At 36.1% G+C, this 23,049-nt stretch overlaps 1 protein-coding gene across 2 annotated transcripts in view; it reads right to left on the reverse strand.

The window, feature by feature from the left end:
- The window catches only part of PARP8 (poly(ADP-ribose) polymerase family member 8), a 196,743-nt gene that overhangs the window by 22,764 nt on the left and 150,930 nt on the right, over positions 1–23,049 (reverse strand). For both annotated transcript variants that reach the window (XM_019982970.2, XM_019982969.2), the window contains exons 16-22: positions 14,249–14,341; positions 7,284–7,409; positions 5,982–6,047; positions 3,473–3,540; positions 1,757–1,805; positions 585–697; positions 279–351 (exon numbers count right to left, since the gene is read on the reverse strand). In XM_019982970.2, the coding sequence (XP_019838529.2) occupies positions 279–351; positions 585–697; positions 1,757–1,805; positions 3,473–3,540; positions 5,982–6,047; positions 7,284–7,409; positions 14,249–14,341 (588 nt within the window). The remainder of the gene's footprint in view (positions 1–278; positions 352–584; positions 698–1,756; positions 1,806–3,472; positions 3,541–5,981; positions 6,048–7,283; positions 7,410–14,248; positions 14,342–23,049) is intronic.

Consider the following 23,049-nt stretch of genomic DNA (forward strand, 5'->3'; position numbering starts at 1 on the left):
CCAGTATCAGGTTTTGTTTTCTCTAATTAAGTTTAAAGTGATTTTACTATTTCTCATAGGAAAACTCAATTTTCTTTTTCTTTTCATCCCTATGTTGTATATAGATCAATTCTGCTTGACTTTGTGAAAATTATGAATGTCCATTAGAAAGTCAATGTGATTTGTTTAAAGCACATGTGCTTCATCCTTTTGCAAGTAAAAACATAACACCAGGACTGCTTACTGAACTCCCATACTAAAGAACTATGAGATCGCATCAAGCCATTCAGAAAATGTACCTGCAGTCGTGTATTAGAAGCAACAACCAGACCATTCCTCAGGATGGAATGCCAGTTTTCAATGTGTGAGCCACTAAAACACAGGGAAAGAGAAGGAAAAGCAAAATCAGAAGTCAACGACGTTTTAATGGGGTCGCAATATAACAAGCCATGGTGCCTTCTCATAGCCCTGAGTTTCCTAGTCAAGCATCATGTAGTGACTGTCCTATGCTACCAACCAACTACTAAAAGAGGTGCTTTCCTCCCCCCGCATTTATGGAAGACTGGGTAGGGAACTCACACCCCTCAACAGTAAGCCATACTCACTGAAATGCAAAGGTGCTTCCGAAGAGTTTTTTAGCAGCTCTAAAATTGGATTCTTTGGCTGGTGGACTGCTGAGAAGAAGGAACTGATGGGGTGTGTGCATGAACTTCAGTTGCTGCCATTGAAAATAAGGGCACAGTAAAACATATCAAATTTAACATATTATATATTTTCAAACTATAATAATTTATATTAACAGGATCATTCATTTAACAAAACCCCTGCATAAGTGATAAATCACATGAAATTGCTGATATGAAGGATAATTCTTTAGGCTAATGGAAAAGGAATAGGAGACAGACGATCCAAAGTCATTTATATTTAGCTTTGGAATATGCTATGTAATCACATTCAAGCAGATCTGCCTTCCTAATTACATTTCTTTTTGAGACTTTTATTATTGAATTCCCTAAGTATCCACAAACTATTTGACTGGGGAAATATCTGAGTTTGCTAAGCAGAAAAGTTAGTTCAAGATTTTAGAATTGCAAAAATTATCATCATTATGCTTTATTTGCATATATTTGTAAAATCAGAAATTGCCAACACTCAAATTATAGTTTTCCCCTTTGTTCTTAAAAAAAAAAGTAAAATAGACTCTCTTGAATTAGCTTCTTGATACACTGCTTGACACAAATTTCTAACTGCTGCTGTTCCACCTAAGATTATATGTACTTATATAGGAATCTAACATACAGGAATCTCACAGTTGAGAGATTCAGAGATGACAGACCTGAGATTTTAGATACTGCTCCTGGGTAACGACCAGAACTAAAATCAGACTGCATGAGCTTTTCTTTTTTAATTTTGTAAGCACATTAGGCCCATAAGTAAGATATCTGGAGTCAGTATCTCCTCTGATATAGAAAAGTGAAGCTGTGCCAACATTAAACTGACAATGATAAAAAGTACGCAATCTCTAGATAATGTTCTTTCTATCACATGTGGAATAACTAAATGATTTCATATTGACTCGGTTACTTAAAAGCTCAGGGCAGCAGCCTGAAATTGAATTTGGTTTCTTGGAAAAACCTGGAACTGGAGCACATATGTCATTTCAAAGAATTAGGCTTAGCCTGAGTTTCCTTCAATTTCCTGGAGAGGCTGCCTAAAAAAATCACAACCAATAAGTAGCCCTCCCATTTCTGTATGTATATGTGAATAAATAACTTACCCTGTTAACTGGCAGTTTCACAATATGTGACCTATTACTTGAAATAACCCTGAAATTAATTGAAATAATCCATCAGTCACAAATATACACCACATATATTTAAAGTTTTTTTCCTCAGTTGGTAAGTGATTAAAACTTATTTTTGCTGTGACATGAATTGAGTAATCATTTTATCTAATTACATCATTCTGCTTCACTTCCTCAAACAATTTAAAGAGCTGATGTAATAAAAAAAAAGATAATATTTTAATCTGAGAAAACAAAGAAGTAGCTCTTTAAAACTTAAGATATATAACTTTTAATAACCACAATCTAAGATTAGAACTTGAATCACAATCTGCTTTCTCTGCTCTTTTCTACAATGTCTAACTAAGCATGAGTTTTCATGGAGATTTTTTTCCTTTCTATAAATATTTGAGCATCTTTGCACTGACACATACAGTGGTTTACATACAAAATGTTATTAACTGTATGTAAGACAATGAAGTTGGAAAAATCAAAACTTTAGGTATTTGAAAGAACTAATTGCTTTATACTTGTCAGCACAGAAAATCATAACTAAACAAATTGTAAAACATGTTGGTAAATTTCCCTCTGCTTGAAAGACGAGTGACTAACAAGTTCAAGGAAATGATCACAAATAATTAAAAGTGAAAAATCAAGCTGACTTTAGGGTTAAAAAGAAAGACTGGATGTTTGAGATGTTTGTCTTCATTCTGAAAATGACTTTGAGAATTTGAAAGATTAAAAAAGAAACAACTATGCATTGTTTACTCATCAGATTTTTAATAACAGATTGTGAAAGGTACAAAGATGAAAGACTTGTAAAACCTACTTTTTGTCATGATTTTACTAGAATAAATTTAATATGTTTTGTAAGGTTCTGTGTAAGTGAAAGTTAATTATGATCATGAGTAGCCAGAGTCTTTCTCCTTTCCTGATCTTTACATATTTTTTAAAAAACTTCCTGGTGTTAGCATAGAATAAGTACTCATTCAGATCAATCTCGTATAGTCTTCACATTTGTTTTATTGCATGATAATCATGATGAATCCCACAGCCTTTATTTGTCAGTGACTTCAGAGAGACGTACCTAAAACCCTCAAAGATACGTTGAGTAGATACTACTGTTTTCCTTTTGCAGATGAGAAATCAGAGGGCAAATTGCTTGAAGTAAGTGTAGAGCAAGATGAGTGCTCAACCCACTTCTTAACTATTCTTAGTCTAACTCTTCTTCTAGGATCCATGCTGAGCTAATGCTGTGGCCCTCAACAGACTTTCTCTGAAAGAGAACGTCCTCTGTAGTCATCAAAAGAAGAGTTTATCAAATTTATACTCTCTTTGTTATGGGAGCAAATTATACAAAACATACATTTAAGAAAGATTTTTCAGTAAGTGTTTGAAACAGTTTGATCACTTAGTTAACTAGAAAATTAAATGAGCCAAAATGGCTTCACCATGTAATATAGTCAATTTTTTTAAATCTATAGAGTCAACCACACAGTATATTCGTGTATTGCATATGACAGCATTTTCTTCCCCTTGTGATGTACAAGTTTTAATTAAAGTGGAAGTCATTAAGGACTCGTGGACTGTAAAATCACCAGTCCTCATAGGATTGAGGAACTGTACCATTGCAGGGCTCCACCCCCCTGCCTTCAAGCAGGCAACAGAAAATGCTGCTGTTTTCATTAAGAGGAAAACTAAATTTTATACCATTGCAGTAAGGGATGAGCAAGGGGGTCTTGTTTATCCATCTGCTTCTTGATTTCCAGATATGGTGCCTGGAAAAAAAAGTCATTATGCTCCTTGATTTTTCTTAAATTATTTTACTTTTTTTTTGCAAAAGGAAAATCACCGTTAACAGGTATGTCCAATCCAGTTAAATGTGAAGACTTGTGGTTGTGACATGATAACAACGACCATTACCCTAGTTGCTTCTCCCCAAGATGACATGAACTCTGACTTTCCACACTGCACAAAGGACTTGCCAGAACATTTGGATAAGAGTCTTAAATCAAATTTTAACCTGGCTTCCATGCACTGGGCCAACTCCCTGGACTCCTGCTGAATCTTTGCTCAGGAAAACCCAATGCTGCCAAAACACAAAAGGTACCAACCCACACTGCTAATCATTCAGTAATTCTCTACTTACCTCCTGTGAAATTTTCCAGTTCCCCAAAGTCCCTTATTTTCACTTCTCTGTAGCCCCTTTTTGTTCCCTCTTTGTTTTCACCTTAGAAACCTTGGTCACCTTGTTTTCCTCAGAGGTGACCTCAGCTCACACTGCTAATCTCTCTCCTCTACTGCAGTACTTGATGAAATCTGTCTTGCCACCTTTAGAAGTGTATGGTCTCTCTTTGACATTTTTAACTTTTAACTGACATTAAAACAAAACTTGTAATAGCTATAATCGTGCTCATATCTGAAGGTACTGACACTGGGTAGATCATTCCATGAAAAATCTGGACAAGATTTACATAAGAAGACAACTCCTTCTTTTAAAAGTATTGATGGAATTCACCCAGACAATTAACCTTTTCATAGAATGAAAGGCAGTCTGTTTGTGGCAATTTAGGTCTCATCTATAGGGCAGTACATTCTAGAAAATAGGACAGTATAATGTTATGTTTATTTGGAGAGGTTTAAAGCATCTGATGCAATAAACCCTAACAGCGTCCTTATGACATGTATGCTGAAGGAGGATGCAGCATTACTCTTTACCATCTCAGCAGAGAAGATACTGAGGCATCAAGCAATCAAGCAACTTGCCCAAGGTCACAAGCCACGTCACTGATGAGGAAATTATACCAGGTGGGCCGCCAACCTCCCAAGCTGACACTCAGTCATCTCCATTGCCTCCTATTAAAATAGCTTACACATGACCCAGAATAAAGGAGGCAATTCTTGGCACAGAGCTGATCCCAGAGACAGAGTTTGCAGCTATTCTTAAAACCAAGAATGATTTGGATCTATGGTACAGTACAAATACTCTATACCAAAGTCTTTGGTGACTAAAAGTGTATAATCATGGGTAAGGTACAGCAGTAGGTTCTTTCTTCCCCCTCAGTGGAAATGCTTTGATTGTTTTCTTTACCTTATACAAATAATACATATTTGTTTGAAAAGGAATTCAGATAATGTAGAAAGGGCATAGAAAAATAGCTAGAAAGAATGATGGCTTTTAAGCAAATAATATAACTTGTGAATTAAAATATCTCTTATTTACCATTGTCTGACACCTACTATTTGTTGAATGAATGAATATTTGACTTCATAAATAAGTATCACAAGAATTAAGAATCAAATTTGGGAATACAAAAATGTACTTTGTCAGCACATCTGCAAATGGAGTAGATGTTACGGTGGGGGGAGGGGAGCGTGGCACAGAAGCTCTGTGGACCCCAAGACTGGAGAAATCACTATTCCCTCCCCAGAGAAAGGCAATGACTGAGAGTAACACTTATTATAAACCTGCAAGGGCCTCTAGGGCAATGCAAGCCTTGAAAGCACCATATGCAAACTGTGCGTGTTGCTGTCAATTATAGGTTATTAATTTCTACTTATAATGATGAGCCCTAAACCTTTCTCCAAGTCTTTGGCAGCAGAAAGGCCTCAATAATTCAATAAGATGTGCTTTTCCAAGTGTTGGACTATAGCCCAGTGACATATTAGACTTTCATAATAAACCCAGATCCTTGCTCATCAAACTCTTCCACCAAAGCCTCCCTAATGGTCAAAAATATAAGCTCTCAAGGAGTCTGGTGTCTTTCAGAGTTGTTTTGAGATTTTGTATAAATATTCTAAAATATTTATGTGCAATTTATATTTGGCGGAATATTTGTTTTTATTTTAACATTAAAATGATGCTTTGAAATTGCTACCATTAATTAACACTGACAGTCTAGGAAGATAGTACCAGATTTAACTTTTGCCTTAAGATATTCCAACAAATTCTCATCTGAGTTTGAGAGCAGAGAGTTAGGATTATATTTATGCAATTACCCTCCAAAGTCACAGTGGTAGCATGCCAAAACACTGATGTGATTTCATTAAAACATCCTAGTACAAAACAATTTTAAATTTTTTATGATTTTAATTATACTCTCACACACAAAAAAAGTCTTCATTTTACTGCATGGTCAGTACTCTCAGATATTTTAAAAATATCATTTCACTCAAGCAAAACTGAACTGTATATAAGACCACAAGATGATATACTTACTTGTGTCATTTCTCTAATAGAAGTTATGCTATCCAATGCTTTCATTACTCGATCATAGTTCTTCTTCTGTTTGAAGGGGGAAAAACAGTATTCACTACAAGCCTTTGCAAGTCTGCACATCACTAGACAAACATATTATTTCTGTACCTGAATTTTCCATCAGGGTCAATTTGAAAGCAATGAGTGTGTGGTGTACATAAAAGGGAAGACTTTAATAAGATGGCTCAAGGATATAGCATGTATAATTGAGTCAGAGGGAAGGAAAAAGAAAACAATGCCAGTTTTAGTATAAGTATCAGTACATAAAACCATGTTCAGCTTACAGGGGAAAAACTCTAAGTACAAAAAAGCTATTAGGCTCCTGATTTTTGTTTTCACTACTAAAAAGTTAAGCCATGATGACTAAAGTAAGCACAGAATCCTTCTGAAACATGAAAATCCACTTTAAATCTTATAATTTCATCTTGCTTTTATTTTCTTTTGATTAGAAGGTTGTTACCAAAAGAGTATTACTAGTAAATGTGTAAATGACACCATATGCTCAATAGATAATTCATTTGTAAGAATATTGTAAATATGAAAGAAGGAAAGTTTTTCCTAGGAAATTTTATACAGTCATTGTTTCCATAAAATGATTTCAAGATGAGTAATAATAGAAACTGAAGCAATTTTGTCTCTCATGCAACTTGAAAATTGTGTTATTTCAGAAGAATTCTGCCTAACCTCCATGAATATTTACGAAATTGGTGTCTCAAGAAATGACAGCTGATCAACAATAGTAATTAAACTTTTAGTAACCTTCAGATAACTGGGGAGGGAGAGGGGGGAAGGCAAGAGAGGGTGAAATAAAAATACGGAAGAAAAGGGAAAATTTGTCCCCTTACCCATGATTCTTAAAATGAGACTACATATGTTATAATCTCAAAAAAAAATATGTGATGAAATTAAAAGTCATATTGACCATTATAAACCAATTGATTATAGCTATTTACCTACCTTCTGTGCAGTTGGAATGAGTAAAGATCAGCATGTGAGTCTGATCTTAAATGGGTCTAGTTTCGTGACAGTAAAGTTAGGAAAGTGATTTTAAAGGAGAAAAGGAGAGAAGTAACAGGGTACATGAAAAACAAGGTGGAAGTAAATCAAATTTGTAGAAAAGAATCATATTTGCTAAACAGATATAGAGTTCACGACAGGTTGTAGATTTGATGAGATGGTAATTTAGCTAAGAAAGAAGAAAGCTAGTGAGACTGAAGTCTCCGTTATTGTTACAGGAAACGGGTGCTGTGCAGGATTACTTACCCTGGGGTTGAAGGCCAGCATCTGAGGATCGTTAGGATCTACCACAGAAGGATATGGCTCGAAAATGACAACTTTTCTAGGAGATTCCAATGCAGACCTACACATGGATACTAGTAGATCTACCACCTTGAAATACATACATAAGATAGTTACTACCCTTCAGGTTTTATCAAGAGTTTTGCCATTGTTTCTCCCTCTCATGGTAATTAATTGGAAAGACTCAAGATAGCTATTAATCTCTGAAGTCTTTAATTTGTGGCCTTAGACTAAGTTTGACCAAGCTTGACTATTAAAGTAATTAATATGCGTTGCTTCCAACTATCACATTTTACTATCTCTGTCTCTAGTATGTCTTTGTCATGACTACATACAACGTGCTACAGTGCTGCAGGCTCCACGGCAAGTCAGTGCACGAGACAGGCCCGTGCTCGTGTGGAATTCACATTTCAAGGAGGAAGTGTGTTGAATAAAACAGTTAAACAGATATATGCTTACAGACAGTTCCTGGCAGTGTTAGACGCTATAAAAAATAAAGCAGACTTTCGAGACCAAGGCAGTAGAGGGGACTGTTTCAGAGTGGCTAGGAAATGTGGTGATGTTTCTACAGAGACATGAACGAAGTGGGAGAGGAAGACGTGTGACTGTCTAGGAAGAAACCATTCTGGGTGAAGGAAACTACAGAGAACGAGTCTGACCTACTCAAGAAAAATAAATATCCTGACATCATCTCACTTCTTCCTACTCTACTCTGACAAAGGCCATTAAAGACCGTTGGCTTGTTAAATAAGATGATTTTATTCCTATGTTCTTCTATGATTCTTCTGCACAATTTTCTAAGAGGCAGTACTATGTAGCAGTTAAGAGCATGGCTCCCTTCCCTGGTTCCCCAAACAATATGCTCTAGCAACCCAATCAAGAAAACCAATACTAAGTAGAGAGAGCTCATCAGAACACATGTATCTACAGTGTGATGACAAGAGACCTCATAAGGAAGCAGCTGACTTAATCTATATAAGGAAAGATAGCACCAGAAAGTTTTGAAACAGGCATTTAAACAATGTACAGTAAGAGCAGGACAATTTTTGATTCTTAAAATGTGGTTCATGAGGAGGCATTGTGACCTAATGACAGTAGGGCTCACTCTGATGTGTGTATACTCACAAAACACATCCACCCAATTACAGCATCCATCCAGAATTTCCAGTGACTGAAAACAATCAGCAACACTCAAGCACAGAGTATAGGATCTATAAATAACAGCCCCCAAAGTACACAGACATAGATACCCCTAGGACTTATTCAGAAAATGGTACAACTAAAACAGCTAATATGTCTCTACCACATTATTCCATTTATCTGTGTATGAGCACACAACCTGGATTCTAAGCAACAGGTATAATCATAAAGATATAATACACAAGTCCAAGTTTGATGCATGAAACAGGACACTCAAAGCCGGTGCACTGGGACAACCCTGAGGGATGGGATGGGAGGGAGTGGAGAGGAGGGTTTAGGATGGGGGACACATGCACACCCATGGCTGAGTCATGTCAATGTATGGCAAAAACCACTACAATGCTGCAAAGTAATTAGCCTCCAATTAAAATTAATAAATTAATCCATTTTAAAAAACAATAAAGATATAATAAAACCCTCCTTTTTGTTTTCCTCTCCCATACCCACACCCCTTCCACCCCAGAAAGATGCACCTTAACCCAGATACAAACTGTATTCAGCATGATCTGGCCTGTTAGTAAAGTAAAACCCAAGCAAGAATTCCTAAGAAAGACTCATCAGTAAGATAAAAGAGCCTTTTTGAAATTTTTGGAGTCAAGAATTGGTACAATTTTATAAATATCTTAAAAAATTATATGGCATAGTATGCATTTGAAGCTTTGTAAAAATACATGCCCTTTGTGTATGTGGTCAAATAATCTTTGACAAGGGTGCCAAGCAAGACCACTCAATGGGGAGAAGAAAGTCTTTTCTACAAATGATAATGAAAAAGCTGCATATACACACGCAGGAGAATGAAGCTGGGCCTTTATTTTACACCACATGCAAAAATTAACTAAAGTAGAATAAAAATCTAAACATAAAACCTTAAACTAAAATTTCTATAAGAAAACTTTATGACAGGGGAGAAGCTTCATGACATTGGATCTGACAATGATTTTGTAGATATAAAACCAAAGACGTGGGCAACAAAAACAAAAATTGACAGTACAACTATACCAAACTTAACTTTTATCATCAAAGGATAAAATCGAGAGAGTGAAAAAAGCAACATGGGATGGAAGAAAATATTTGCAAATAATTTATCTGATAAGTGGTTAATATCCAAAGTACATAAAGGACTCCTATAACTCACCAACAAAGGATTATATACCTTGATTTTAAAATGGGCAAAAGAACTAAACAGACATTTCTTTTAAGAAGATATACACATGGCCAAAAAGTGTATGAAACATACTCAACATCATTAGTCATCAGTCAGTCAGTCAGTTCAGTCGCTCAGTTGTGTCCGACTCTTTGCGACCCCATGAATCGCAGCACACCAGGCCTCCCTGTCCATCACCAACTCCCAGAGTTCACTCAGACTCACGTCCATTGAGTCATCAGAGGAATGTAAATCAAAACCACAATGAGATACCACCTCACAACCATCAGGATGACTATTATCAAAAACCAGAAAATACAAAGTGTTGGTGAGCATATGGAGAAATCGGTCCCTTTGTGCAGGGTTGATGGGATTGTAAAATGGTGCAACCACTACAGAAAACAGTCTGGAGGTTCCTCTAAAAAGTTAAAAATAGAAATTCCATAAGGGTCCTGCTGGAAGTGACTATCCCACTTCTGGGTACATATTCAAAAGAATTAAAGTGAAAACATCTTTAAGATATGTTTGTACACCCCTGTACAGCAGCATTATACACAATAGACAAGAGATGAAAGCAACCAAAATATCCATTGATGGATGAATGGATAAACAAAATGCTACAGACACATGTAATGGAATATTATTAAGCCTAAAGAAGGAAAAGTCAGTCACCTCTTACAAAATGGATGAACCTTGAGGACATTACGCTAAGCGAATAAGCCAGTCACAGAAAGTCAGATACTACTGACTATAATCATGAAGCATCTAAAGTAATCAGATTCACAGAAACAGAAAAAAAAGTGGTTACCAGGGATGTGGGTAGGGGAAAAATGGGAGTGTCTGAACAGGTATAGAGTTTCAGTTCTGCAAGATGAAAATGTTACAGAAATCTGTTTCATAACAATGTGAATATTCAGTAGTGTTAAATATAACACTACTGAACTGTGCATTTAAAACTGATTAGTGTGGTAAATTTATGTTATGTCTTTTTTACAACAATAAAAAAGGCAAAAAATGGATACAATAATAACCTGATAAATGTTCCCCTTTCAATCAAATATTTTAATTAAATACCTTGAGCCAAAAGCTTCAAATCAAAACTACCCAAATCACTGCATTGTTTTGCCAATAATTTCAAAGTAAATTATAATGAAAATAAGAGATATAGGGGTAGAGAATTTAACTAATAGAATATTTTTGTTAATATACATCCTAAACTAACTTCAAAGTAACAGTGCAACTACTCTGGCAAAATCCTGTGCTGTCCACCAAAGTTTCATACATTGCTTCCAAGGTATAATAGGGCTGCTGCTTGGAAGCAACTGCTCTGCAAGCAATATTTCTACCCTTTTTGTCTACATCAGACCATATGACTGATCTTAACCCATGGACAGTAAGCAGAAAGGGGCTGAGCTGATGGACAGACAGTGCTCCTTTCCTCTCTTCCCCTCTACTATACACCACATGTTGAAAACAGCAGACCCACATGGTGGACAGAATCCATTTCCTTCAACGATCAGAGCTACCCAACAAACATTCTAACCAGACAGTTGTGTGAGTTAGAACTAAAAGTATACCATATTAATAGTTTATCTATTATAGTAGTCAGATTTGGAACGTTGGCACAAAGAAAGGTTTATACTATAGTTTTTGAATTTGTATTCTATTTGCAGATGATAACTTTTCCATGGAATAAAATGATGTGTTTTTTTTGGAGAAGAGGTGAATTTAAAATTGTAGACCACTGGCTTTCAAGCATTTCAATAGTAATTCTTTTTTTGTTTTTAAAGAAAATTGTATGGAAGAGCCCCAGTACATAAAAGAAATAAAATAAAATGGAGCTGCCTTCTAGTTAAAGCAGTATTTGGAGGCCTGGAATCCCAGCTGTTGACACACTCTCTTCCCAGACCAGTCTCCTGCAGATCCCTCTAAAGAATGTTCATGTAACCTCCAGAGCTCCTCAGAGCCCCATGAAAAATTCAAGAGTCAGCTGATGAAATAAGACCACAGAGATACAGTGCTATTTAGAAAAAGAATCCATTTACACGTAATCTTTAAGATTACAGCCAGAATACTGGGGTATATCTTTGCTGCTGCTAAGTCGCTTCAGTCGTGTCTGACTCTGTGCGACCCCATAGACAGCAGCCCATCAGGCTCCCCTGTCCCTGGGATTCTCCAGGCAAGAACACTGGAGTGGGTTGCCATTTCCTTCTCCAGGGGTATATCTTTAAAGAGGTTAAAAGAATATTCTGCATTGGCATTCAAGTAGAATCACTAAATTCTCTCTTTTTTTTTTTTTTTGGATATTGATTTTTAGAGCTAAATCATTAAATTGATCTAAGTGAAAACTTGTGTTTTGTTACTATTGTTACATAATCCAAACATAATTTCACTTTAAGATCCATTATTTTTAGACATGTATCTATAATTAGAGGGGGAAAAAGCACCTATTATTCTATCAACTTAGCCTACTGTTAAGAGGTTAATTTTCCTTCTAATCAATTGTGCCTTATTTCTACTTTACTTTCTTCTCTGCTTAAACTGTATGAAAGACAATTTACATCCAGTAAAATGCTTAAATGTTAACCATACTACTCAAATAATTATACATATATACATATACATACACACATACATATATACCCATGAGAAAATACATGTATTTGTGTACACATATTCATATACACCTGTGTAAAGTTTATTTTTACATAGCTATACATAGCATAAATTAAAGTATCTTTTCTTTTTTGCGCAATATTAGTTTCCAAGGGATGAGAAAACCTTTTACATTAAAAAAAGAAAAGACTCACCACAGTCAGATACATTTGAGAAATCCTCTAAGTAAAGGCTAGTCATTTTCTTCAGTTTTAGAGATTCTTAGAACTTTCAGTATGCAAATTTGCACACACTGGATGCAAAGGTAATATTAAGCTGGATTTTTAAAGTTTATTTTAGTCATGGAATCATTTTTTCCATATCACAACTGGTCAATGTTCTACTGTTTGCATCATTTTCATTTGTAACTCATTACATCACAAATACTACCCTTAAAACTTCATCAAGTGTTTGCATCTCATTTTAGCTCATCAGTGAAATAATTAGGTTAAGGGAGTGTAAGTCCATGAGGCCTGGGCTGTCTGTGTTAACTGCTTTATCTTAGTCTAGTGTACCACCTGTTACACAGCAGGCATTTGATATTTACTGCAATGATGACCATATGTCTCTTGTATGACCATTCTTCCCACCCATCTTTGTGAGTTTTTAAAAATTCTCTTACATTTAGTTTCCTTTGATTTTTAGTGAAGGTAAATATTTTCTCATGTTTCTTTACTAACTACAGGTTCATATTTGTGAATTGTGCATTCATTTCCTTTATTAATTTGTAATGATATTCATGTTTTTCCTCTCTATTTTTATGAGCTTCCATGTAATTAAGTTAGTAGCAAAATACACTTTTTCATAGTTAGCTCTTAGTGCTCACTATATTTTTCAAGTAAAAGATGTAAAATATGTATGGACTCAGATCTCTTGTTTTTTCTTTATGATTTCTTATATGTGCATAAATGCATGAACCGAATGCCCTACATAAGTGGTACATGCTTAATTTGACTCTTCTCCAGTTGAGATATAATACTTTTAAACACTTGTAAAGCAATACTTAAACTTTTAAAGTCTAAGTCTTTTGGAATTTGATTTTACACACAAGTGTAAAGACCTAAAAGTGTTTCTTCCCCCCATTGCTGCAAGTCAGTTGTTTCCATCACACTAAACCATTTTTATTTTATGAGATGATGTGATACCTCCTTTAATATATAAAAAATGTATTTAAAACTTGAACAATTTTGGGGATTACCAGACTTTCTAGTCAGTACTTTCCTTGCCAGTACTGTATTTTGTTAAAATACTACAGGATTACATAATATGGCTTTGTGTTTGGTTGGTCTAGCCTCCCTTAATTAACATTCACTATTTTTTGATTTTTGGAATTTTTCTCATCTATTAGTATTTCAGTCATGTTCAATAAATGAACAAATACTAATTGAAATTTTAATGAATTACATGATGTAATACATTTTGGCATCTTTACAATTGTTTTTTTTTCCTTTCCAGAAACATGGGATGCTGCTCTACTTCCAAGTTTTTTCTTTGTTTTTATATTTTTCTTCCTATGTTATAAACACTGCTATTGTAAAACTGAATGCTCTCTTTTTATTACATGTTCTGCCCATTACCTTTTCACCTAAGTTTTAAAAATAAATTGGCTTCCATTTTATGGCACTGTAACTTTACAAATAAATTTTACATAATGCAAGTGCAAGGGCTTTGGTAGCTCAGTTTCACCATATAAAAAAGAAATGCAATTATTTTTCAAACAATTAAAGTTGGTTTAACTTCTCTTGCCAACTGCAAAATGACAAAACACATTAGATAAAGTTGGCAAACTGCAGTGTCTATCTAAAAATATCAAATGCCGGTTTGCTTTTTCAATGTATCAAGAAACTACCAAAAATTTGCCCAAAAGAAGGGCAGAATAAATAATGTTTTCAAATCAAAATATAAAATAATTAGTATCATGTGTTAGTACCTGAGCTCCAGTTGCGATTTCATCAGCAGCTTCATTCATTACTCCCAGGGTTTGAAAAGCAAATACACACAGCTCTCGTTCACACACCGTAGGCTACAAAAGAAAGGGGAATCAATTCAACAATTTTTTACCATCTTTCAATTCCTAAATTAAATGTATGATATTCTTTATAATAAATAGAAAATGCAAAGTTTTAGAATATTATTAATAAAAAGGAAGAGGGGCTTCCTGGTGGCTCAGTTGTAAAGAATTGGTCTGCCAATGCAGGAGACACGGGTTCTATTTGTGATCCACGAGGACCCCACATGCTGCAGCACAACTAAGCCCGAGGCGCCACAACTACTGAGCCTGTGCTCCAGAGCCGGGGAGCCGCATCTACTGAAGCCCACCCACCCAGAGCCCATGCTCCACAAGAGAAGCCACCGCAATGGGAAGCCCACGCAAGACAACTAGAGTACAGCCTCCACTCGCCACAACTAGAGAGAAGTCTGTGCAGCAACAAAGACCTAGCACACCCCAAAATAAACGAATAAACAAACATTTTTAAAAAGGAAGAAATACTATATAAATATTATTTACACTAGTCTTGGTATGGAAGCAACCTAAGTGCCCATTTATAGATGAATGGATAAAGGAGACGTGGTATATATAAATAAAATGGAATACCACTTAGTCATCAAAAAAGAATAAAATATGGCCATTTGCAGGAACATTACACTCACTGAAATAAATCAGAGAAAGACAAATACTGTATGACTTCACTTATATGTATCTAAAAAAACAAAACAAATGAGGAAGAATAACAAAAATATAAGCAGAGTCATAGACACAGAGAACAAACAGGTGGTTGCCAGGAGGGAAGGAGGTGGTAGGATGAGAGAAAACAGATGAGGGAGATTTAGAGGTACAAACTTCCATTTATCAAATGCATGAGTCACAGGGATGAAATGCACAGTGCGGGGAAGACAGTCAATAATAATGTAGCATCTTTTTATGGTGTCAGATAGTAACTAGAGTTACTGTGGTGATCATTTTGTAATGTACAGAAATATAAAATCACTACATTGTGCACCAGGAACTATCAAAGTGTTCTATGTAGGTCAATTATACTTCAAAAACAAATAAATTCATAGAAAAAGGGAACAGATTTGTGGTTACCAGAAGTGGAAGGGTAGAGGGAGAGGAAATTGGATGGAGGTGGTCTAAAGGTAGAAACTTCCAAGTACAAGATAAATAACTACTAGGGACATAATGTACAACATAATTAATATAATTAACACTGGTGCATGTTACATATCAGTTCAGCTCAGTTCAGTCACTCAGTTGTGTCCGACTCTTTGCCACCCCATGCACTGCAGCACACCAGGCTTCCCTGTGCATCACTAACTCCCAGAGCTTCCTCAGACTTAACGTCCATCGAGTTGGTGATGCCATCCAACCATCTTATCCTTTGTCATTCCCTTCTCCTCCTGCCAGGATCAGGGTCTTTACAAATGAGTAAGTTCTTCGCATCAGGTGGCCAAAGTATTGGAGTTCCAACTTCAGCATCAGTCCTTCCAATGAATATTCAGGACTGATTTCCTTTAGGATGGACTGGTTGGATGTCCTTGCAGTCCAAGGGACTCTCAAGAGTCTTCTCCAACACCACAGTTCAAAAGCATCAATTCTCTGGCGCTCAGCTTTCTTTAGAGTCCAACTCTCACATCCATACTGACCACTGGAAAAACCATAGCTTTGAGTAGATGGATCTTTGTTGACAAAGTAATGTCTCTGTTTTTTAATATGCTGTCTAGGTTCATCATAGCTTTTCTTCCAAGGACCAAGTGTCTTTTAATTTCATGGCTGCAGTCACTATATGAAGTGATTTTGGAGCCCCCCAAAATAAAGTCTTTCACTGTTTCCATTGTTTCCCCATCTATTTGCCATGAAGTGATGGGAATGGATGCCATGATCTTAGTTTTCTGAAGGTTGAGTTTTAAGCGAACGTTTTCACTCTCCTCTTTCACTTTCATCAAGAGGCTCTTTAGTTCTTCGCTTTCTGCCATAAGGGTGGTGTCATCTGCATATCTGAGGTTATTGATATTTCTCCTGGCAATCTTGATTCTAGCTTGTGCTTCATCCAACCCGACAATTCATATGATGTACTCTGCATATAAATTAAACAAGCAGGGTGACAATATACAGCCTTGACATACTCCTTTCCCAATTTAGAACCAGTTTTGTTCCATGTTCAGTTCTAAGTGTTGCTTCTTGACCTGCATACAGATTTCTCAGAAGGCAGGTAAGGGGATCTGGTATTCCCAGCTCTTTAAGAATTTTCCAGTTTGTTGTGAACCACACAGTCAAAGACTTTGATGTAATCAATAAAGCAGAAGTAGATCTTTTTCTGGAACTCTCTTGCTTTTTTGATGATCCAATGGATGTTGGCAAATGATTGATCTCTGGTTCCTTTGCCTTTTCTAAATCCAGCTTTTATGTTACATATAAAAGAGACTAAAATCCTAAGAGTTCTCATCACAAGGAAAAATTGCTTTTCTCTTTTTTATTTTGTATTAATATGAGATGATGGATATTCTAAATTTAGTGTGATAATCATTTCATGAAGCACGTAAGACAAATCATTATGCTGTATACCTTAAAGTTATACAGTGCTGTATGTCACTTATATCTCAATAAAACTGGAGAGGGGATGTAAAGAACTATCACTTTATTTTAAAAAATTGAATTTCTAAATATAAGTAACAATTAGTAAATAGCCATTTTACTGATATAGTCAAAAATATGATTAAAAATTCAATTCAGTTAGTTTTAGGTACTTGCACTCGGAATGATTTAGCAATATGTGAAAATATCCTTTGGATCTATCCCAGGTGGCTCAGTGGTAAAGAATTCACCTGCCAAACAGAAGATGCAGGTTCAAGCCCTGGATCAGGAAGATCCCCTGGAGGAGGGCATGGCAACCCACTCCAGTATTTTTGCCTGGAGAATCCTATGGACAGAGGAGTCTGGGAGGCTGCAGTCCATGCAGTCGCAGAGTCAGACATGACTGAGCATGCATACACAAAATATATTCTGTAAGTGGAAAATCCATCTTGCTTGCATAATACACATTTGCACGGAAGATGCATTTAAATTAATACACATTTGCACAGAAGATGCATTTGAAAGCAGATACCTAAGCTGGTGATATACTAAAAAATGAGATTCAATCCCAAAGCTGTGTAAAACAAATCTACAAAGGAGAATTCCATTTCTTCCTAGGTAATTTTCTCCAGAAGAAATAAGCATGACTCTGCTTACTTGCTACCTAACTCTTGAAAGACTGGTTTGTTTTGTTGCAAAGATTTTGACTTCAATAACCTCCTGAAGTCAACAGCACTGAAATATACACTCTGCAATTGCTTTGGAAGAGCTCTCATCTTTCAAATCTAATACAGTGTCATCTGTTTGATTTATCTCATCTCCCGAGTTACATCGCATTAGGTAGCTGATGAAGCCTAACACGATGCGGCCTGTGGTGCCCGGCACAGCAGAGAGACGTATTTGTTAGTGCCACTGCTCCCATGCTCACTGACTTCAGAGGATAACTTCGTCCACTGCTTAACTAGTGGGGAAGGACAGCCCCATACTAAGCACCCTTTATGCTGAGAATGGACCCACGTGGTGGCTTTGTAGACAAAAAGCCAATCACACAAAGATTTCTGGTGTTCTTTGTTCTTTGGAAGGAATGAAGCTAAAGCTGAAACTCTAGTACTTTGGCCACCTCATGCGAAGAGCTGACTCATTGGAAAAGACTGATGCTGGGAGGGATTGGGGGCAGGAGGAAAGGGGACGACAGAGAATGAGATGGCTGGATGGCATCACTGACTCGATGGACGTGAGTCTGAGTAAACTCCGGGAGTTGGTGATAGACAAGGAGGCCTGGTGTGCTGCGATTCATGGGGTCGCAAAGAGTTGGACATGACCGAGCGACTGAACTGAACTGAACTGAAAGAAAATTTTCCCCCAAATAAATTGATGTATTTTCTTTGTCAGTCTTAAAAAGACAGTTTCTATTTCAGAAACATCAGGAAAAACTACCTATGGCAGGGAATTAATTGGACAAAGTTCTTCATCCAGACTCAAGCATACACTGCTGTATGCACTTGGATAAACTTAGAGCAGACTGTTCAATTTCTACTACTTTTACTTTAGCATTTAACTTAATCTTGTCCTATTTTTTCGTGTGTATCTATGTGTATGTACGGCTGCCCCTCAATTTCTCCCACTGACATTGGGTTGTTTCTTTTGTTCACTTTCTGGGAGCATGGTATGTTCTGAAATAATAAGAGCAACCATTTTATTGCACACTTACTATAGCGTCAAACACTATTTTGGTGTTTGAGTATAATGAAACTGTAAAAAAAAAAGAATCCAGGGGAAGGTAAGCATTGTAAATCATTAAGGGGCCACAGGAATTAATTCATATTCCAGATACCCAAAGTTCACTGAGGAAGTAAACAGAGACACAGAAGGTACTTTGTTTTTAATAATACTGTTGCCAAATAACCATACAGTTTTTTATGACCAAAAATCCATCAATCCTAAAGCTGAATATCAAGATAAGGCTCATTTAATATATACGAGCAATGATCATTTTTAAAATGCTTTATTTGAACCCTGGAAAATTTTTTTTAGTTTTTTTTAAATTAAAAAGAATTTATTGGAGTATAACTGATTTATAATATAAGTTTCAGGTATACAATAAATGAATCAGTTATACATTTACATATATTTTAGATTATTTTTCCATATAGGCCATTAAGAGTACTGAGTAGAGCTCCCTGTGCTATACAGCAGGTTCTTATTAGTTTTCTATTTTATATATACTCTTGTGTTAATCCCAATTTCTCAATTTATCCCTCCCCCTATTTGCCCTAAGTAACTTTGTCTTCTACATCCACAACTCTACTTTTGTTTTATAAATAAGTGCATTTATAACCTTTTTAAAAAGATTCCACATATAAGCGATATCATATGATATTTGTCTTCCTATGTCTGACTTTTTGAACCTTGGATAGTTAATTATATTTATTTTGTGATCATCCTAATATATATATGTATGTATGTATATTCACACACATATTCAGGGAATAAAGTAGAAACTAATTTTTGGCATTAAATTGTTGCCTTATTAAACAGTATAGAGGAAAATGAAACAAATACTCTGCTAAACTAGACTGGAACATAATTATTTGAAATTTGAATATTCATTCTATCAGCATACTTTGTCCCCAGTCCTAGGAATTCATGGGCCACCCTGACTTCATCTCAAATGATTTTTTACCAATTTTGCCCAGACCTCCTAGTCTTTATCTTGAGTAAGAAACGAGCAATAGTTCAGTCTTTTCTGAATGGTTTTTCCTGCATTGCTGATTCATCCTCCTCCCAGACCTATTTCCATTCCAACCTCTAAATCTCCAAATCACATGGATTTATCAATTGACCCATTATTTTAAATTATAAATGTACAATCTTAATGATAAAGCTGGGTCCATCTAGTCAAGGCTATGGTTTTTCCAGTGGTCATGTATGGATGTGAGAGTTGGACTGTGAAGAAGGCTGAGCGCCGAAGAATTGATGCTTTTGAACTGTGGTGTTGGAGAAGACTCTTGAGAGTCCCTTGGACTCCAAGGAGATCCAAGCAATCCATTCTAAAGGAGATCAGTCCTGGGTGTTCTTTGGAAGGAATGATGCTAAAGCTGAAACTCCAGTACTTTGGCCACCTCATGCAAAAAGTTGACACATTGGAAAAGACTCTGATGCTGGGAGGGATTGGGGGCAGGAGGAGAAGGGGACGACAGAGGATGAGATGGCTGGATGGCATCACTGACTCGATGGACGTGAGTCTGAGTGAACTCCGGGAGTTGGTGATGGACAGGGAGGCCTGGCGTGCTGTAATTCATGGGGTCGCAAAGAGTCGGACACAACTGAGCAACTGAACTGAACTGAACTGATGGCTTCATATTTTTATAAATATTCCTTTTCTTGTCCTGCATTTTTTTCGTTGAAAAATGGCCTTTCTTCCCATACTCAAATCTGCAAGGCTGATTTCTAAGAATATCCTATTACTGCAACTGTTTGAAGAAGGAAATCAGGTACAATAGAAAACTTTGTGGAGGGGGGCAAGAAATGGTATTACCATTCTGAAAAATCTGAAGTAGAACTATACATTATATTCTTATAAAGATAATTTTATCTTTGTTTTTAAAATAGTAATGATAGAGGTAATAATATTGCTATTAATTTATGTACCATAGTAGGGGCTCCCAGGTGGCTCAGTGGTAAAGAATCCACCTGCCAATGCAGGAGACACATTCAATTACTGGGTCAGGAAGATCCCCTGGAGAAAGAAATGGCAAATCCCATGGATAGAGGAGCCTAGTGGGCTACAGTCCATGGGGTCACAAAAAGAGTTAAACACGACTTAGAGACTAACCACCACCACCAGCACACTAAATAAACGCCAGTGAATTTTAAAATAACAATGTTACATCTATCAATCATTTTACTAGAACAGTCAATAGAGTATTCAAGATATAAATAAGCTTAATTTTCAGATAATTATTTGCCAATCTAGTTTTTGTAGATAACTTTATCCACATTTTATATGAGAGGAGTTCAAAATGTCAACACAAGATGGTGTACTAAAAGAAAGTTCTCAAATCACAAGTAATCAAGACTAGATGGCTCACAGAAAGGACGTCCTATTCCAGGAAAGCAAGTGATTCATTCCTCCTTAATAAAATATACAGTTATATTGCAATTAGCATTCTCCCACCTTGAGCATACTGCCAGCCAGTGCCCTACTCCCAAGAAAATCTGCTATCACTATATTATTTGCATAGAAAACTCCAGTCTCAATTCAAAATAAAACATACCCATGGAATAGCTACTGCTGGATAAGCAAAACTGTATGTTTTATTAAACATGATTTAATAAAGTATACATGCCTAGATATCACCCGAAATGTACATTATTTACTAATTCAAGTTTACAAGAAATCTATTAGCTTCAATTTATAAAATACTACTTATTCTTAATATTATACTATTATATTGCCTTCAAACAATTAGTCCCTATAACTTAAACTGTAAAACCACGGCAAGTCCCTCTTGCCATTACACATAATATACATACTATATCTGCAATATAACATTCACTCTGCACCATTAAAAACATGGGGAACTTTATATGTCCCTAAATTAAGATTTATTTTAGAAATTTTTAAGCTAAAATGAATACATTTTTAATTTTACTTCAATCAAAACAATTTAAATGTGAGCAGTAAAAACATGACTCAAAAAATGATTTTAAGCCCTAAAGAATATTTTAGAACCTAACTGCATTTTAGAAGTCTTGTGTTTTCGATGAATTTAGATTACTTCCTACTGAAAACAGAAATAACACAACTCAGAATCCAGCTATGTATTTATATATAGCACAGTGTAGGTGAGTGGTTTTCAAACCCTTTTTGCTGTGATCATTTTTTTCAAACAAAATATTTCATGTAAGCCCAATATATAAAACAGATGAACATGGATGTTGTTCCAGCTGGAGCTTATGTGCACAGTTCAGTTTTCCTAGCTATAAAACAGACATAAAATCAGATCCAGTTCACCAGGTTGATAAAGGACCAAGAGAGAAGAATCCAGTGAGATAAAGATTATAAAATCTCCTTGAGGTATAGACAGCTGTTGAAATATTAACACTATTAGGTAAGCTCGATAATGTGCGAAAGTTGCTCAGTTGTGTCCAACTCTTTGTGACCCTATAGACTGTAGCCTTCTAGGCTCCTCTGTCCATGGGCATTCTCCAAGCAAGAATACTGGAGGACTGGAGTGGGTTGCCATGCCCTCCTCCAGGGATCTTCCTGACTCAGAGATTGAACTCATGTCCCTCACATCTCCTGCTTGGCAGGCAGTTCTTTGCCACTAGAGCCAGCTGGGAAACCCTGTCTCTTCTACTTATGTTAACTCAATCTATATACAGAAATATGTGTTTAATAAGAATTTTCATTGAAGCGTATCATGACATGGTACCTTTATTTTCATACCCATGGTTTATCAAAATTCTTAATTTGTTTCTAAAGCATTTCTTGCTAAAATAGAAATGAGCAATGTAAATACAACTTCATAATTTAAAAAAAAAAAAAAAACTAGTGTTGAAAACACATGAGAATAATTAAGAATATCAACTAGAAACACAAAATCTGCTGCTGCTGCTAAGTCGCTTCAGTTGTGTCTGACTCTGTTCGACCCCATAGGCCTCAGCCCACTAGGCTCCTCTGTCCCTGGGATTCTCCAGGCAAGAACACTGGAGTGGGTTGCCATTTCCTTCTCCAATGCATGAAAGTGAAAAGTGAAAGTGAAGTCGCTCAGTCATGCCCGACTCTTAATATCCCCATGGACTGCAGCCTACCAGGCTCCTCCATCCATGGGATTTTCCAGGCAAGAGTACTGGAGTGGGGTGCCATTGCCTTCTCCGACACAAAACCTACAAGCCCTTAATTTTTTGTATTTCCAGTTTTATAGTCAGTATTTTGGGTTCTTGTCAATGGTTTGGAAGAAAGACACATTTGGAGCAAGGCAAGATTTACTGTCAATTAGGAAAGACAGGAATCCCACAGAGATCAAGATAGATCCATAATGAAATAGGATCAGGCCTGGTTAGGCCTCAATATACATGCTGATCCCTACTATCTCATAAAACTAAAGCTGTTGTTTGATTATTAAAACCAATTTCTGCTCAATTTGGATGTA

The sequence above is a fragment of the Bos indicus genome, chromosome 20 (assembly GCF_029378745.1).
Source record: "Bos indicus isolate NIAB-ARS_2022 breed Sahiwal x Tharparkar chromosome 20, NIAB-ARS_B.indTharparkar_mat_pri_1.0, whole genome shotgun sequence".
Classification (NCBI taxonomy): domain Eukaryota; kingdom Metazoa; phylum Chordata; class Mammalia; order Artiodactyla; family Bovidae; genus Bos; species Bos indicus.